Genomic DNA, 19,222 nt, shown 5'->3' with positions numbered 1-19,222 from the left:
TCCCCTCAGAGTTGTTCTAAAGTCAACAGAGATCTCAAAACTGAACAGTTAACATTCTAATACAAATACTGAAGAACACTGGAGGAGCTTGGAATCAATTTGGCTTTTAAGCGTGCATAAATCACAATAAACTTGTCTGAACAGTTCCTTCAGCTGTACTGATCCTGTGATCTAGATGAGATCTGGATCAACAATCTTCACTTTCCCTACAGAGAAGGACAGTGTGAAGCAGAGGAGGGAGATTCACCTTCAAAACCGATTAAGATACTTGTGGCTCAGCATTAAAAGGGGGAAAACTGCTGTGACCACAGAAGGTGGTCTGCTTCTGTTAGGACAGTAAGTACCACGGAGTAGGAAACTGCTAATACACTAAACCAAAATAACTGACTGATTTTGTGGTGTAACTTGTACTAGTAATCTCTAAACAGAAAGAAGGCCTCTGCTGCCCCCTGTTGAAGGAACAGAGAACATATCAAAACCAAATAAATGGATTATGCAGATGCTAGGTGTTCATGTGAAATTAAGGAAATTAAAGGCAGTAACACACAAATAGTGAACTGTTCATTTGTTTTGACCACAACAGCCATAATAATAAAATAATAATAAAATAATAATAATAATAATGATAAATAATTGACACACAGTGGTGTTATGTAGCCCATTGTTTTTATAGTTACATTTAATTACGTTGTAGTACGTCCATGAGATGGGTTACTTCAGTACCTTCAGTTACTTATGGGTTACTTCAGTAACTTCAGTTACATTATAGCAGCTGTAAACAGTCGTTCCCTCACCAGTCTCTCTCTCTCTCTTTTTCTCTTTTGAAATGAATAACAACTCAGCTTGATATGAAATTGACATTAATATCATTGTCATTAATGAAATTAATCATTAAAAAAAGAAAACCTTGTCATGACAAACATTTCCTTACAGAAAATGTCACATATCAACGATTATACATTTTTCTTTGTTAATTAACGTTTATTATTAGATGTAGATTGTGTGGTATGTCCACCATACAAGTCTCTGTGAAGGAGTTGTTACTATAGAAACAATAACACATTAGATCAATATTAATATAAACCTGTCAATTGAATTACAGCTGTCACTATTGTCAAAGCTGGGCTGTTACATAAAATTAATCACATTAAACACCCTCTGTCCAGCCAGATTCAAGAATTCAACAGTGCTGTGGTCTATGCTGAGGTTTTAATACGTTACTGTTTCTATAGTAACAGCCAATTCACAGGGATGTATGGCAGACGCTCCATGCGCCACACTCCATCTAAGGCTAAAAACAAACGGATTCTAAAAGTGTTTATCAAAAATGCATAAATGTTGATATGGTTAAGCTTCCTGTAAGGAGACGTTGGTTTATTTAACATTTACGTACAGAGTGCCAGTGCATTGCAACGTTCTGTAACATGTCACCTGCATCAGAGAGAGAGAAAAAGAGAAGCTGGTAAGGCTACAGTTGTTTACAGCGGCTATAGTGTAAGTGATAACAGGAACTAACATGCCTCACGGAAGTTCCACAACAATAAAGGCAACTATAAATATTTGAAAGTACAATATGTTGTTCTTTAATAAATTTTAATGAACTGTAATCATTGGAAAATTGCTGTGGTATAAGACATTTCAGGATGTGCTGTTATTGGAAAATAATCAAATTCAGGGTGGTAAGAGAAACTTTGCTTCGTGTTAGCCCTCATCACTCTACCCCAGCATGGATTATTTTCCTGTAAAAACACACCTTATTGTGTTTTATTCCTTACACAGAGGACGCTGATTCTGGGATTGATTCAGAACAGCAAGCATCAATTTTCACTGTGCTTGACATTCAAAAGTCATGGCTTTTGTGCTTTCAATGATGATAGAAGCAATATCCTACTCAATCAGAACATGGCATTAACATGCTGCTCTTGCAACATTATAGCAAATAGCTGACTCAAAAGGGAAAAAAAACACACAAAACACTCAGTCACTGCATCTTTATTTCCAAGTTTTGCATCACTAGCCACCTCACTGGTTATATATTCTGCATTTGCAGGCAGTTATAAGGACTGTTCTGGTTTCATGCTCTCCTCGTCTCAGCTAGAGCTCTTTACCCTCTTGAAGCATTAGAAGAGGAGGCAATCTAGTGCACTTTTATACAAGATGTGAGTAGAGGCCTCAGAGAGGATCTTCTGATATACATAGCAACAGCACACACTGCACACTCAAACGCAAGTCGCATCCTGAAGCACAAGAAAAAAGGAAACAAACAAACAAACAAACAAACAATCAAACAAAAAACTAAACTTTGCAAGTGACTTGGGAAGGAAATAAATATATCTAGGATTAAAATGTTACATCATTACTTAAAAATGTTTAATGGTTTTTATATATATATATATATATATATATATATATATATATATATATATATATATACACACACACATCTTATATATATTTGTAAGTACACATTTGTTCATCATTCTTGTTGGTCTAGCTGGGGTGATGCACAGGACTGGACGGTCCATTCTGGCTGGACTGAGGCAGTGCTGCAGGAACAAGCTAGGAGCAGACAGGACCGTCCATCTTCTCTAACTGACTTTAATGGAGGGCACACACTTTGTCAAAATGCTGCTTTGTTTTGCTCTCCATCAGTCTCTCTCTGCGCAAGATGCTGCAAAGTGTAGTGAAGGCCAAAGTGACCCCAGGTTAACTCGAGCCAGGAAAACTCCACCCAGCTATTTCTTATCTAGACAATTAAAAGTAGAGATAATCATAATCAGAAACATAATCATAATCATAAACAACCCTTTGGAATTACTTGGATTTCTGCATTAATGCTTCATTCAACTCACAATATAAGAAAAACTTATGCAGCCTAAATTATTAAGCCACAAACATTTGTACTCTTCCTGCCTTTATTGAACACACTGATTAATAATTCACAGCCCAGGCAGGAAAAAGGAAATGAACCCTCGTATCTAATAACTGGTGGACTCCTTTATCAGCAGTAACCTCTGCCAAATGTTTCAAGTAGCTGCTGCTAAAACATGCACAATGGAGAGAGAAAGAATTCCTTCTAAAAATCTGTTTCAGTTCAACATTTCTTTCATGAACAGCCTTAATGAGCTCACGCCATCTCAGATTAAGAATTAAGGGCCTGACTCCAAACCTACTCTAAAAACAGTTTTTCTCAAACAATCCTGTTTATTTGCGTGTGTAATTTCTGTCATTGTCGTGTTGCATCATCAATTTTCTTTAGCTAAAAGCGACACACCACTAACCTGACTTTGAATTCATTGTGTTAATGATTGCAAGCTCGTGGTGCTAGTTGGCAATGCCTTATATTTCCCTCCAAGCATGGTGTTGTGCATTCTTGCCAACTTTTGTCTCATCTGTGCACAGGATATCGTCCAGGAAGTGTCAGGAATCAACCGAATGGTCTTTGCAAACTTAATATGTGCAGAAATGTTTGTTTTTGGAGAGAAGTGGTTTCCTCATGGTGGCATTCTGTTAAAACCATTCTAGTTTTTCTTACAGTGGACACATGAACAGAGCCTTCATCTAGAAAATTCTGGAGGTCTTTTACCCTTCAGTTCTTTTCTACCTCCATTTACTTTGCTTGTTGTGCTCTTGGTGTGATCATTCCTAAGGAGAGTACCAACAGTACTGAAGGTCCTCGATTTGCAGACAATTTGTCTTACTGTGGAATGATGAACACTCCTTCCAAAGCCCATCACTGGGTGTGAGGTAGGAACTCATCTTGGATAGGACCGTCCATCGCAGGGAACCATGCACACGCATCAACACACTCACTCACACCTTTAGTGTAACCAATCCATCTACCGGCATGTTTTTTGGAAGGCAGGAGGAAACCGGATAACCCAGAGGAAACCCACACGGACACAGAAAGAACATACAAACCTCTTCATGCTTCTCTCTAATTTGTCTTTTAAGATCCTGTGAAATTTGTTTTGAACTCATCTCCTTAACTGGAATACCTGACACCAATTTTTGAAGATGTTGCTAGCCCTGCTTCACAAGCTTTTTGTTGTTTAATCTGTGAAACTTTAAATGATCTTTTCAGTATTGACAAGAACATATTTGTTATCAGTAATTAATGCAGAAATACTGGTAATTCCAAAGGGTTCATAAAATACTTTTTGCTCTTTTTTGCTGTAAACGCTAAGTTTGCAGTTCTTTTTGATGTGATTGTGTGTTTTTTTTTGGCCTGTGTTTATTTTGTGATAAAATGTCCAGGAGCTCTAGGGTCCAAAATCCCACAGGCAATAACTCAAATTACTTCATTTGTCAAAAGCTAATACAAAATATTATATACAAGAAATACCTATTATTCAAAACAAAATAATTTAAATAAATTATATAATTAATTTAATCCTTGTATGTAATTAAAAGACATCAATTAGTAAAGTCTTGTTTAGCCTTATGGTGATTTAGGTTAATTCATTCTTTTGCACCCAATTAGGCTAAACTGATTAAATAAAAACAATGATCAGTAGCGGCTCCAGACTTAAGGATTGTGTTGGTACAATGTAAGTAAAACTATTATACTATTTAAAATATAACAAATTATTATTATTATTATTACTATTATTGTAGTTATTGTTGTTGTACTGTACCTTTGTTCCTTCCAGTGTCTGCTGATTCTTGTTTTTGTCTTAACAGATAATATCTGCTCTCTACCTCCTGAAAACATATTGATCAGAGTTAACACTCTAAACAACATCCATCATAATTATTTTCATTCACTTTATCCTCAAGAGACAGAGCTACAAGCGTGTGTATATGAGTGTGTGGATAGACCTTGAGGTGATTGAGGTTGGCTTGCAGAGAGCGCAGGTACGTGAGAACCTGTCTGCTGATGCCGCATAAGCTCTCTGCTGAGGACGATGAAAACCTGAGGCTGATACCCGAGTCAGCAGCACAGCCACGGGAAAGACCCAACTCCTTCCTCCTGTACTGAACATTATCATCAGTGCTGCTCTCAGAGCCTCCAGAGCCCTCCAGCACCATGTAGCCTGCTTCATTTATACACATGCACACACACACGCACGCACGCACAAGCCTAGTAGTAAGTCAACACAACCACAAATGGACATTCATTACATAGTGCCACTGTACATTTCAAATAATTGGAATGACCAAAACCATTCATAGACATATACAAATAGCAGGCACACTCAGATAGACCTCAATTTAGATGTTACAGTTAAACTTATTCCACTATTTTTATTCATATCATTATTTAGCTAGCTCCTTAATATTTTAACTACTCTAGGCTTGAAATTTAGTCCTGTTTTGTCCCTACACCATTTTGAAACAGACGTAAGAGGTAAGTCACTCACCATAGTCCTCAGTGCCTTCAAAAAAACCTGTGTCCCCTGAGGAGGCGTCCTGAGTCCTGCATGATGTGCGCAAAGATGTTGTCCTGAGGAGACGCCGGCCCATCCGCTCCCCATCGTTCTGGGCCATCAGCTGAGTTACCAGCACCTGCTTTAAAGCTGCCACTGAGAAAGCAGAGAAAAGCACAAAACATACACACACTTCAATTTCATTAAGTGCTTTATCCTTGTGTAATCAAAAATAATAACTGTTGGAACAGGATTGGTCAAACTTTCTGCAGGAGCGGGCAGGATTGTTCAAAATTTCTCTGGGAGTGGGCAGGACTGGTCAAACTTTCTGCAAGAGTGGGTGGGATTGGTCAAACCTTCTGCAGGAGGGGGTGGGGGTGGGCAAACTTTCTGCAGGTGTGGGTGGGATTGGTCAAACCTTCTGCAGGAGGGGGTGGGATTGGGCAAACTTTCTGCAGGTGTGGGTGGGATTGGGCAAACTTTCTGCAGGAGGGGGTGGGATTGGTCAAACCTTCTGCAGGAGGGGGTGGGATTGGTCAAACCTTCTGCAGGAGGGGGTGGGATTGGGCAAACTTTCTGCAGGTGTGGGTGGGACTGGTCAAACCTTCTGCGGGAGGGGGTGGGGTTGGTCAAACTTTCTGCAGGAGGGTGTGAGATTGGACAAACCTTCTGCGGGAGGGCGTGGGATTGGTCAAACCTTCTGTGGGAGGGTGTGGGATTGGTCAAACCTTCTGTGGGAGGGTGTGGGATTGGTCAAACCTTCTGCGGGAGGGTGTGGTATTGGTCAAACCTTCTGCGGGAGGGTGTGGGATTGGTCAAACCTTCTGTGGGAGGGTGTGGGATTGGTCAAACCTTCTGCGGGAGGGTGTGGGATTGGTCAAACCTTCTGTGGGAGGGTGTGGGATTGGTCAAACCTTCTGCGGGAGGGTGTGAGATTGGACAAACCATCTGTGGGAGGGTGTGGGATTGGTCAAACCTTCTGTGGGAGGGTGTGGGATTGGTCAAACCTTCTGAAGGAGCAGATGGGATTGGTCAAACCTTCTGTGGGGGCAGGCAGGATTGGTTAAACTTTCTCTCAGAATGGTGGGCTTGCTGAACTCTCTGCAAGAGCAGGTGGGATTGGTCAAAAGTGTCTGCCAAGTGCGTGTTACTCACAGGTTTTCAGAGCTTCGTCGGCTCTGCAGGAAGACGATGGAGAGTCTGTGTCACAGCCATCCAGCAGCTCCGGTTCTGGATAACAGCTTTCATCATTTCCATGTGCCCGAGTTTGCTCCTGCTCCTCATTATTGGAGGCACGATCAGACACTGCATCGCAGGCTTTACCTAAAAGCACGATGTACAGATCACACACACAGACTGGGGATATCAGAGGCCAGGATCATTGGCATCAACACAAAGACGTAAGAAGCTGCAATTACCTGAGGCCTGAGCACTGCTAGCAAACTCACGCTCTGGAGCTTTGGTAAGTTTACCAACTCCGACTCCATTTCTCTCTCCTCTAAGAAAAGTTAAAATACAGTTTAAATGTGACTTTTCATTTGCAGTGAAGAGTGAAATGTCTGAGTCACTGTGTACTTGGGCTAAGAAGCTAGCAATGAATGGAGTGGAGAGGAGGAAAAAAATGCACTTACGCAGACTGAGGCAAAGGAATGACGCTGTGTGGCCTGGACTTCATTGCCTCTGCTCGCTGAATGATATGCCTCTGCCATCTAAGGGAGAAAGAATAAATGAGAGAATGAAAGTAGGAGGTGCTGTTGGGGAAAGAGGGATAGAGACAAGATGAGGTAGAAAATTAAGAAAGAGAAAAGAAATCTGAAGTGGAAAAATGGCAGTCTCAGCACTTACACTCTCTGTTCAGACACTGTCTGGGCCATCAGTTCATAGATCTGAGCTCCGTTATCCGACATGGAGAGCACAAAGAAGGACCTGTTGTCTGTTTATGGAAAGACAGTGTTAATTGGCACCATTCCCCACTTTGGTGTGTGTGTGTGTGTGTGTGTGTCTGTGTATATAATAGAGCTTACCCGTTGCCACTGAGCGCACCAGTACAGTGTTGAGCTTAATAACAGGGCTGAAGATGTGCTGCGTGTCAGCCGATCCTGCACGGTTCTTGCTGTGGCATTTCAGAACGAGTTTCTCGTCTTGCTTCTGCAACAACACCAGGATGTCCTCAAGGAGCAGTGTGTATAACTCTAAAAGAAACGCACGTGTGTCCAAACTAAGTAAATGTATCAAACATTAATAGTAAAACATGCAATAATAATCTCTCTTAGTGCCCTACCGACAGTCTTGTCTTTATTCAGTTTCCAGGTCAGTGGACCTTCATGGATCAACTTCCTTTTGGTAAGATCTAGATTCTGAAAAGATGAAATTTAGTTATGCGTAATATATATATAATGTGGTCTAAAATTAGCAAGCCTTCATTCCACTGTTCACACTTTTCCCATGCTTAACAGACCTATCAACCCTGAAGAGGAATAATGAGTAGTTTCACATGGCTGACATTTTTCATTGGTTTCATTGTTCATCGGCTGCTGTTCAAAATGTTTGAATACTGTACGGCTCCGGACAGCACAGGAAACAAATATAATTTTTAGCACTGTTTAATTAGTTTTACCATTAGAATTATTTGTAAAGTGTTAGATATGACACTTCGTTGTATGTCTACTTAATATTTTCTGATGTTTTTTTCCCTTTTTTCTCTTTTGGTCAAAACCTGAAATTGCCATTTTTGACCATTTTCAGTGGCCAAGATGTTGGTGCATCCTTAATAAATATAGTTAAGTGATGTTTTTTTTCTGATTTTCCCCCATTTTCTCTCTAATTTGGTTTTGCTAGCAAACGAGGAGGATGAAGGATGCACATGTGCACGTGTTAGCCTTTATGTGAAGCCAGCCAACAACATCTTTACAAGCTGCTTCTCATGCTGCATCACAGGGCAGCATAACACACTCGGAGGAAAGCACTATCCCCCCTCTTCCACATACATACATACATACATGGCCAATTTTGCTTCCCCAGGTTGTGGCATCACTGTGATTCAAACTCGTAATCTCCAGACGATAGAGTGAACACTTTTCTGTTGAGACTACAGGCCAAAAGAGCACTTGGGGAAAAGGGGTGGGGCTTCCAGGGGTGGAATATCGCAGAATTCAAAACATTCAAGGAATTGTCAATCATTCCAGATTCATATATCATTTGACTCATCTGTCATTTTTATTGGGAAAAAAGCCCTTTCTTTTGGCATGTTTTTGTATGTAACTTGTACCAGTGTATTCTGATGTTAAAATGCGGAGCTGCTATGCAAAATGCGTGAAGGTTGGTAGGTCTGGATTAATATCAGATTCATATTGTGGACAACCAAACTCAGTTTAACATGGCTGACCTTAAACTCGGAAATGAGTGGATTCTCACTCTGCTTCAGGGAGGAGAGGTCCAGGCGTCTCTGGTAGTCCTCCAGATGCTGAACAATTTATAACAACACAAAACCACCAGTGAGACATAATAGATCCAACACACTTAAATACAAAACCACTTATGATATAGTTAAACATAGAAATGGGGAATTAAAGACAATAAGAAAACAAGAACTAATATATTATATAGTAGGATTTAGTTACCATAGTGTAATACAGAAACATCTGAAATGGCTCAGTTAACTTTCCTCTAACTTTGAGCAGCTCTGTCTCATAAAGATATGATTGATAGAAGAATTTGATAGGTTTGTCTATTAAGAGCCTTCAGAAAAATCCAAAAAAGTGGTTGCTGAAGCAAGAGCAGAGGCCCAAATGGAGACATATTGTCTGCTATCTGAGCAACACTTCAGGAAGTGTTAGAAAGGGAAGAAAGTTAGGATGGCAGCTCAGTGAGGTCACAGTGATTACCTGTTTATTTTCTGACTCCTTCACTGCTTGGTTAACGTGGTTGAGGATCTTGCGACAACAATCAGCTGCTTTCCTCACCTTTTCTTTCTCCTCTGGATCACCTGGAGACAGACAGATAGATGGACACACAGGAGAAATATGGTTTTTAAGAATAACCAGGCCTGCCAAGTGGCTCATTTTTCCCTAGCGCATGAACAGATTGCCTGAACAGGGTTCATTCCCTTTCGCTTAGACAAATGAGACAGTATTAGTATCTCTTAATTGCACATTTTACATTAAGTTCATTGTGGCAATTTCAGGAAAGCGAGTCGGCCAATTTAAATGCTCCAAAACAGGCTCTTTAGGTAAATTCTAGGTATAGGTATAATCTAAAAACAGCCCATTTGTAATATCGGAACTGCCTGGCTAACAGCCAGTGCCAGCACTGAATAAGCCTCATTACTGAGAGCTGGGCTGGAAATGGCTGAGTGTGTCTGGAGCGTCCTCTGGCAGCCCTTCCCACTGTTGGCGGTCAGAGCAGAGGAGGATGCTAGAAGAAGGACAGAGCCATCACTCACACTGCTCTAAATGCATCACACTATACACAGAGAGACAGCACTATACACAGAGGGGCATGAAGCTGCATTAAAATGAGGTAGTTTGTATGCATGCATGTGTGTGAAATGATTGCATATGTGTGCAAGTGAGAAGAGAAATACAATATGTATGCAAGTCGGGCATGGAGATTCTAAGTATGCGTGTATTTTAAGTAAGAATGAGTGTTTCTGTGTGTGTGCTACAATAATACAAGTGTGAAGAATATATTTGAATATACAATGTGTTTGCGTACAAATACATATTATTGCTGTTGTACCAGTGTATTTGGAGATGTTCTCCAGCAGTAAGGGGTACTTGGTGAGTCTTTGCATCTCAGCAGGGATCATGTCCTTCAGCTGCAGCCTTCGGCACATCCGATTACTCTCTGCCTCCTGCACACAGAGAAAACAGCAGCCTAACTCCTAGGTCAGGAAAACAATGCTAGTAGATGACAAAAACCATACCGAACCATGCCACAAAAACAAACACACATCTTGTCTTTATGTCAGGACTCATTTGAAAATATCTCTTGCAGTGACAGATGGCTATAACTGCTCTCTGCAAAAAAAACAAAAAAAAGTATATATATAAAATGAATAACAGATGCAGTGAGTGATATTTTTAAGCTTTGACATACACTCACTGGCCACTTTAATAGGAACCTCTGTACACCTGCTCATTCCTGCAATTATCCAATCATGTGGCAGCAGTACAATGCATATAATCATACAGAGACACATCGAAATTAATGTTAATGTTACGCGTAATGTTCACATCAAATATCAGAATGGAGAAAATATTTGATCTCAGTGACTCTGATCAGGGAATGTTTGCTGGTGCCAGATAGGCTGGTTTGAGTGTTTCAGAAACTGCTGATCTCCTGGGTTTTTCACACACAACAGTCTCTAGAGTTTACACAGAACGGTGCGAAAAACAAAAAACATCCAGAAAGCGAAAGTTCTGTTGGAGGAAACGCCTTGTTGAGGTTAGAAATCAGAGAAGAATGGCCAGACCTGTTCGAGCTGACAGGAAGGCTACAGTAACTCAAATAATCACTCTTTATAGCAATAATGAGCAAAAAAGCATCTCAGAGCACACATCCTTGAGCGAAACAGGTTAACAATAGCAGAAGACCACACTGAAGTCCACTACTGTTAGCTAAAAAACAGAAATCTGAGGCTACAGTGAGAAGAGTTGAAGTTTAGAGTTTAGAGTTGAAGACTGAAAAAACTTCAACTGAATGACAAAAGGATTTTATATGTGTATTTATACAACCTGGAAACAGAAATGGTCAAATGAAGGTTCTTCAGAGAAGTATAAAAAATAATAGACTTTAATAGAAAAGGGAGAATATTTATTTACTGTGAAAGTTCTTAAGAGTGTTGATATTTTTCCTGCATTTTTAAGAGAAAATTCTATGAGATAAAAAAGACATTCTTGTTAGAATGATTTTTGTTAAATGTATAGTAGGAAGTGGAGTGAAGTGCCTGTTCTTGAGTTTAGTCTGGCTGGCAAATGATCAAACCGACATTGGGAAAAGGAAAAAAAAAAAAAAAGATGCAAATAAAAAACACCACGCATAAAACTGTCCAGAATTTGTGGCTGAATCTCCCACATGAGCTCCCCCCTGAGCCCTTCAATAGGCCAAAGTGCTTAAATTACAAACAATTCACATAAACTTCCAAACGTTCACTCCTGTGATGTGGATTTATATATTTTCCACTAGAACAATTACATTCTTCTTGTCACCAGAAAAATTAACAATAAATTTTGGAAACAAACACTTTTAGAAAGAACTGTAAATCACTGAGCTTACACTAGGTTCAGATTCAAAACGAATAAACTAACAGAAAAAAAAGGTGTTTTCCAGTAGGCCATATTCAAATGTCAAGCAAAAGTTCTTGCTTTTTAATTTCCAATACAAACAGCCTGACAGCAAGAACAAAAATTGGAGTTCTTGGTTCTCAGTGCAAATCAAACTGAGTCTAACCCAAACGTGACCATGCAGCTGTGAGGCAGCAACGGTACCTGCTGCGCCACCATGCTGCGCCACCATGCTGCCTCTAGGGTAAACATCCTGGCTCATTTACAACCCGCTGTGCCACCACATGATGATGCTTTTGTATCTATGTGTTTGTGTGTGTATGTGTTTGTGTGTATAACCAAAACCAAGGTCAACCAGGAACTGAACCAGGATTGGTGAAGTGCCGCCCTTACGTGCATGAAGGTGAGGAAGCGCTGGTCCTTCTTTTGCCGGCTCTTGATGAGCTCCAGAGCAAAGGGCTGGTTGCTGCAGAAGGTGCCTACTGCATGCTTCATCTTTTCCTCCTCTTCTCTGCTGAACTGGATAAGAAATTCAAGCAGGGCTTAACAGGACAGATTCGACACTGGGCCAACAGCAAAACTTTGTCAGACTCCTTTTCACTCCTTGTTAAAACCTTGCACTTACCCAAGACAGCAAATCGTCTCCAATTTGGTCAACCACTGACGTTTCATTCCTCTTGCGTATGGCTGCCATCTGCTCCGAAATCATCACTGGAGTAAAGTGTAGAAGATTGCATGGAAAAAGGAATCAGAACGGGTATGGTGGGTGTATGAATGTACTCATACAGCAGGTGTGTTTGATACCATGGAGCTGGATGATCTCCTCCAGGTTGCTGAAGATGTTGTTGATGTCTGCAGGTGGTAATATGTTGTCACGGAACAACTTTTGGTAGAAGACATTGTCCAGGACTTTCAGCATGCGTACGTGTGCACGCTCCGTGTAGAACAGCTCTGAGACAATGAAACAATGTACACATTATCACTTTCCCATCCTAAAAGGCACTTTTGTGGTTTTCCAGAAAATTCCTCATACGTAATATAAATTCAGTGCGTCCCCTCAGTGCATTTCAAAATGTTCCTTAAACCAGTGTTATGTTCACATAATGTTACCAGCCCTACCATTAATAACTTCTTGTCTCTTGATCTCCTGGGGGGTCAATTCAGCTAGAACCTCCATCTTCACAAGCTGCTGCCAGTTTGGAGGATCCATGTCAGAGTAAACACCATCATCCTCACTCAATGTCTCCTCTAGCCTGAGAGATAAACAGAGAATGAAAGATGATGAAAATGAAAGAGAGGTATCTAACAAGACGAGTGCTCATCAAAACACCAAATGTAACTGTCTGACAGGCACAGTACAGTGCACGAAAGTCAAAGATTAAATGTTGACATAGAAAAGGGCATGCAGCAGAAATACCTTCTGCTCAGCTTAGGTGTGCCCACATCCACAAATCTGAAAGAACAGTCAAAAAAAAACAAAAAACACCTACTTATTCCTCCCAGTTACATCCCGCGAGACTTAGAATTGATTTATTAAAGTCATTTGGTCAATTAAATTTTAATTTTAAATTTTACTTTACACTGTACGATTTTCAGCCTGATTTGCTGTCACAGACAAAAATCCCACATCGTAAAAGAATCCTTTGATAATGAGTTGAGCTCGGTGGCCTTGGAAAGCATAATGAGATGTGCTTACTGCGACCAAAGTTCTGGCAGGGTCAGAAATATTTTGATGAGAATCTCAGTGTGAGCACTGCTACATTCATCTAAAATGATGTCTCATCACAGTTCTATCACTACTGGGCAAAAAGGGATAAAGAAAGAAATAGAGAATAATTTATAGCTTCTAGGAATGGCTCCAAAATCCTTTTTGACTTTTAAAATGTGTTTTCTCTAGGCATAACCTTGCTAGTATTACAGAGGGCTTATTTCTGTTTATGCGAGCTCATCCGAAACACATGATTGATGACTTAAGCAGAATGTAGTCATTTTCTTTAATAGTAGATCTATCGTTAGAGGATCTTTATCACATAATCTGACATGTTATCACACAGTCTGTTATAGAATTTGGCCAAGATTTATTGGGGATCATGCCATACAATGTGACAAGCAATAATATTATAAGACCACTAAAATTGCACAGTGTAAAACCGGCTGTAAAGTTTTCCACAGCATAGTGGAGGACAACGTATTTAAATAGAGTACAGACTGAGACTGCATGGAATAGAGAAAAGTGAGATTCCTGACTGTGTACCTGTCTCCATCTCTGTCCTCATCAAGATGCTCCACGTTGTAGGGAGTGTAATCACATGGGGGGTATGTCATGTCCAGCCCTTCCCCAACCTGCATACCATCACTCAACTGCTGGAGCATGAAGGATGAGTTCACACCTTTGGATAAAAGATAAAAATAAATAAATAAAAAGATTGCTCACAGTTGCTCACAGTTCGCATGTTAATTGTGCACATCAGAAAAAAAATATCATGGGGCAATACCAACATACTGTATATAGAGGTGGCAGTACAGCATGATGTAACGCGATGACTGCAACAGACTGAACAAACTAGAGCTGTGTCTGAAATTGCATACATCTATAGCATAGTTCCGAGTATTTATAATAATGCATTTCCTTATTACTGCTTGAATTTCAAAAACCTCTCATATAGCCTTCAAATCTACCTGCATCTTCTGTGGCATTTTCCAAATTAAAGCTCAAAACATACTTTTATTCCATTGCCTTTGGAAATGGTTGAATCCATACTGTATGTGTATGTTTTTGTGTGTATAAATATGTACAGTCAGGTCCATGAGTATGTAAGTTTTACTTTGTCTACCACAGTACATTGGAGTTGAAATTAAATAAGGAATATGAAGTACAGACTTTCAGCTTTAATTGGAGAATATTTACATCCAAATCAGGTAAACAGTGTAGGAATTACAGCACTTTTTATATGTGTATCTGAATGATGGGAAGAAAAGAATATAGAGAATGGAAAGAACTGCATATGACCTGAAGCATACCACTTCATCTTACGGCATGGGTGTGTATGGCTTCCAGTGGAACTGACTCCCTTGTATTTATTGATGATGTGACCGCTGACAAAAGCAGTAGGATGTATTCTGAAGTGTATAGGGCTATAATATCTGCTCAAATTCAGCCAAATGCTTCAAAACCGATTGGATGGTGCTTCACAGTGCAGATGGACAAAAACCCGGACAAAGAAGTGGAATATTTCTTAGGGCAAAACTGAAGACAAAACACTCCAAGAACAAGCAAGAACTGGAGACAGAGCATCAACATGGAAGAAACCCAGTGCCTGGTGATATCTATGAGTTCCGGACTTCAGGACAATTGACAATTTGACAATGTCCATTTTGTCCATTTACTCTTAGTCCCTATTAAGAGCACACATAAAAAGTGCTGTAATTCCTACACTGTTCACCTGATTTGGTTATAAATACCTTCAATTTAAAGCTGGAAGTCTGCACTTTTAATATTTTGCATTTAATTTCAACTTCAGTATACTGTCGTAGACAGGTAAAATAATATTAACTTTCTCATTGTCTATATTTATCGACCTGACTGTATATGCATATGCTATTGTCTAGAGCCATGGAGAGCAGTAATTGGTGGAAAATGGTGTTTAAATATAGCAGTTAAATATAACAGTATTTTGGTCAGCAGACATTAGTCACGTTTACATGGACACTTTTTGTTTCAATTGGAATGAAATCAATCAGATTGATTAATCCGATCGCAGTGTTTACAAGAACGCTGAATAAAGTAATCGGGTTGATATGCGCGTTTACATAACAGAATCTTCTGACGTGCTCACAGTGCACGAATACACGTTTCCAGCCGTTCCAACACACAGATACTAGCAGCCACTCTCTTGCCATTGCTTCTTTTTTTCGTTTTAAAAAGCGGACTTAACATTTGCCTATTTCAGCTGCTAATTAGAAGACGACGAGCGCGTGATGTTTTGTGCGGTACTGCGTGTATTTATCAAGCAATTAAAATGCCCCTTCCCGAGCCCAGAACAAGGCGTCTGTGGATGAGGGTCCAAAGCAAGGACCGGTGGGACAACGTCGTCTTGCACCACTTCACAGACGAGGAGTGGAAGGAGAATTTTAGGATGACACGACAGTCATTTATGACACTTATGCTCAATGGTGGAGGGGAACATGGCACCTGGTGAGGCTACGGTCAGAGCCCCAATACCGCTGTGCGTCATACGTCATTACGTGATTTGTACGTCATTGCACGTGCACAGAACTATCTGGTTTCATTTTCAACCCGATGAAGTGTTTATATGTCCTCTCCATCGGATTAGAAAAGGTTTAAACCACCCCTTACGATCCGAATGAAATTTTAATCGGTTTTGGCCAATTCATTCCGATTGACGTGTTTACATGTGACTTTTTAGATCTGATTGTGCTTCTAGTCCAATTACGATCAGATTATTAGTGTCCATGTAAACGTAGCTATTGTTTTAAATATGATTTAAAACAATGGATTAGTTTTAAATCCATTGTTTTAAATATGATTTAAAACAATGAATCAAATTTACTTACATACTACCAAAAAGTCTAGCTGCATGCCAGTCTTCTGGATCTTCTAGATCTAAATACTTTTAAATCTGAGGTCATCATTTTCACAGCTCATAACAATCACAGCACTGGCACAATGTATTACATAGAAACTGACAGCTCATCTAATGGTTTAACATCTCCACGCTGCTGTACGTGTCCCAGAATAGTTTTACATCCTATTGATGTTCAAAAGGTACCCAGGAGAGTATGTGAATAATGCCAGTGGTGTTACGGATCAAATAAAACCCTGGCCTAAAGCAAAATCTCACCAAGATCACAGTGTTTCCAAAAACCCCAGCTAGTTTAATATATACAGGGTTTGTATGTATTATCTGACACAAGCCCAGTGTTTTTTCAAGTCAAACACAATACACAGTGTTTACTGTAGCCTAGAGCTTGTATCAGTGTTCTCACTGGAATCAATCACTATGTACACAAAGCTCTTTGAGCTCTGTTCTGTGTTGCTTTTCATACAAGTCAAACTTAAAATGATAAGCTCACACAGGTGGCTGTGGGAAACAGGAACTGAGATTGCGCTATCTGCAATAGCTGAACACTGTTTAGAAGCAGTCAGCCAAAAACTGCCAGAAGGAGTATCTCTGAATTTCATTTGAGTATTTAAGTTGGCTATCGCTGATAAGAAAAATAGATGACGAATACTTCATACAGCCCCCACCAAAAGTATTGATGTTTTGTAAAAATGTTTTTGCTATATGCTGAAGACATTTGGGTTCAAGATTAAAAGATGAATATGAGATGATAGATCAGATTTTCAGTTTTCATTTCCTGATATTTACTAGATTTGTTAAACAACATTTTTTTGAACTCACCCATTTTATAAAGTGATCACAAATATTGGAACGTGTGACTGACAGGTGTTTCTTGTTGCCCAGGTGTGCCCTGTTAGATCAATTGTTTAAACAATTAATAGCTCTGAATGTCTACTCTTGGTTTGAGACCTGGGTTTCACCTTTGAAGACTGCATTTGTTGTGAAAAAGGATAAAACCAACACGTAGACCAGAGAGCTGTCTATGGGAGAAAAGCAAGACATTTTGAAGCTGAGGAAAGAGATAAAACCGATCAGAGCCATTGCATAAGCATTGGGCATAGCTAATACAACAATTTGGACTGTCCTGTAAAAGAAAGAAATCAGTGGTGTACTAACAATCAGACTCAGAACCGGTTGGCCAAGAAAAACTACAGCAGTTGATGGAAACATTGTGAGAGCTGTGAAGAAAACCCCAAAAACAACAGTCACTGACATTGCCAACAACCTCCACAGGGCAGGGGTGAAGGTATCACAATCCAACATTTGAAAAAGACTTTGAGAGCAGAAATACAGAAGTCCACCTTTCAGAGGGGACTGTATGTGCCCTTTTCCACATATTGCCACCAGAGATTAATCTTGGATAGAAATGATAGCACTGTGAGTAGCAGTAATACAATTTTCACTTCTTCTTTGCTTAAATTGAATTCACAGACATGTTGAAAAATGGCATGCATACCTGATTTGCACCGTATATCTCATCAGTTAACAACTGTCTCTTCTGATTAGAAAGTTTTTTTTAATGCATTTCTAAGTGTGACAAGGATATTCTGGTTTCTCTCTTTCACACTACTTATGATTCACTTCATAGGTCACATCATCAGTCCTGGCCTTTCATCATTTTCTGTGCAGACATTCCACTTAAGATATCATAGGCAACGTTTTGCAAAATAGAAATTACATCCTAATGGTTTCCCCATTCAGAAATTGCATCTGCAAAGCTGCACTATCTTTAACATTTTGCCAGCACAAAACTCTCAGTGTAATTGGACATCATCATCAATATGCCTGACAATTGTACTGTCTGAATTTTGCTGTTCATAATTGCTTCAGTGACACTATTTGCATGTGATCAGTGGCCACTGTTTTTTAAATCAACAGTTGTGTCTAATTCAGACTCATTCTCTTTAAATCCACCCGTCTCTCAGATCTTTATCTCTCTCAGCACAAAAGTCCCTGTTAACAAATGATACATAGACATTATACAGCTTTTAAGTCTATTTACACAAAACGTAGAGAGAAGAGGAACAGAGAAATCTCCAGTGTGAATCCATATTTCATGGAGTTGTCACTGTATTTCCTGCACATCGGCTTTGCTTTGCTTTGCTTTCTTGTGTTTGGTACATGTTGGTGCTGAATCACAACCATGATTATGCTGATGTTCTCCATACTGAAAATGTTTCCTGGTTCTAGCTATCTTTCCTGCATGAGCAGAATTTATCAACATAATGGAAAGAAAGCGAAACCTTCATAAATCAGGCAATGGCTATAAAGCAGTGGCTACACAAATGAAAATACCCCTATCCACTAGCAATAACTTTAAAACAACTGGAGCTGTAATGAACCAGCTTGAAAGTGGATGCAAGTGTTTTTTCTCCCCCCATGTGAGTGAAGAGGATGGTCAGAGAGGCAAAAATTTCTCCAAGGTTGGAGATTTGCAGAAGATGGTAACATTTTGGGGTCACCAAGTCTTTAAACATACAATTAGATTCCACCTCCATGCCAGTAAACTATTTGGAAACTGTGTCAGAAGAAAGCCTTTTCTTATCGAATCACAAATGTAAGTGCCTGGAGTTCGACAGACGCTACTGGACCTCCGAATGGAACCAAGACAAAAATAGATGCTTTTTGGCACTCAAGTTGGGTTTGGCATGGAAGGTAGAATGGTGGAGGATTTGTGATGATGTGGGACTGCTTTTCCTCCAAAGGCCACAGGAATCTTGTTAACATCCATGGCATTATAGCCACTATGAAGTACCAGAAGATTTTAAATGAAAATCTGCCTGCAACTCCCAAGGAGCTACAACTTGGTAATGGTTGGATCTTCCAGAAGGACAATGATCTAACAAATACATCTAAATCTACCCAAAAATAATCCATGGCCACAGAATCAAGCTTCTGACATGGCCATCCCAGTCCCCTGATATAA

At 39.8% G+C, this 19,222-nt stretch overlaps 1 protein-coding gene across 4 annotated transcripts in view; it reads right to left on the bottom strand.

Annotated features, from left to right (window-relative positions):
* Positions 1–1,976: 1,976 nt before the first annotated feature.
* arhgef12a (Rho guanine nucleotide exchange factor (GEF) 12a) overlaps positions 1,977–19,222 on the bottom strand; it is a 61,764-nt gene continuing 44,518 nt past the window's right edge. For 2 of the 4 annotated variants that reach the window (XM_053239748.1, XM_026924406.3), the window contains exons 22-40: positions 13,908–14,043; positions 13,071–13,106; positions 12,773–12,906; positions 12,458–12,604; positions 12,279–12,364; positions 12,047–12,172; positions 10,107–10,221; positions 9,254–9,354; positions 8,755–8,832; positions 7,651–7,726; positions 7,394–7,561; positions 7,215–7,302; positions 7,001–7,078; positions 6,788–6,867; positions 6,525–6,692; positions 5,364–5,525; positions 4,822–5,039; positions 4,638–4,704; positions 1,977–2,746 (exon numbers count right to left, since the gene is read on the bottom strand). In XM_053239748.1, coding sequence (XP_053095723.1) covers positions 2,736–2,746; positions 4,638–4,704; positions 4,822–5,039; positions 5,364–5,525; positions 6,525–6,692; positions 6,788–6,867; positions 7,001–7,078; positions 7,215–7,302; positions 7,394–7,561; positions 7,651–7,726; positions 8,755–8,832; positions 9,254–9,354; positions 10,107–10,221; positions 12,047–12,172; positions 12,279–12,364; positions 12,458–12,604; positions 12,773–12,906; positions 13,071–13,106; positions 13,908–14,043 — 2,075 coding nt within the window. In that variant the 3' untranslated portion in view covers positions 1,977–2,735. The remainder of the gene's footprint in view (positions 2,747–4,637; positions 4,705–4,821; positions 5,040–5,363; positions 5,526–6,524; positions 6,693–6,787; positions 6,868–7,000; positions 7,079–7,214; positions 7,303–7,393; positions 7,562–7,650; positions 7,727–8,754; positions 8,833–9,253; positions 9,355–10,106; positions 10,222–12,046; positions 12,173–12,278; positions 12,365–12,457; positions 12,605–12,772; positions 12,907–13,070; positions 13,107–13,907; positions 14,044–19,222) is intronic. The other 2 variants (XM_053239749.1, XM_053239750.1) reach the window with 2 other exon arrangements.

Source organism: Pangasianodon hypophthalmus, chromosome 14 (assembly GCF_027358585.1).
Source record: "Pangasianodon hypophthalmus isolate fPanHyp1 chromosome 14, fPanHyp1.pri, whole genome shotgun sequence".
Taxonomy (NCBI): Eukaryota; Metazoa; Chordata; class Actinopteri; order Siluriformes; family Pangasiidae; genus Pangasianodon; species Pangasianodon hypophthalmus.
The sequence above is the reverse complement of the archived record's forward strand: the minus strand, read 5'-3'. Positions and strand labels throughout refer to the sequence as shown.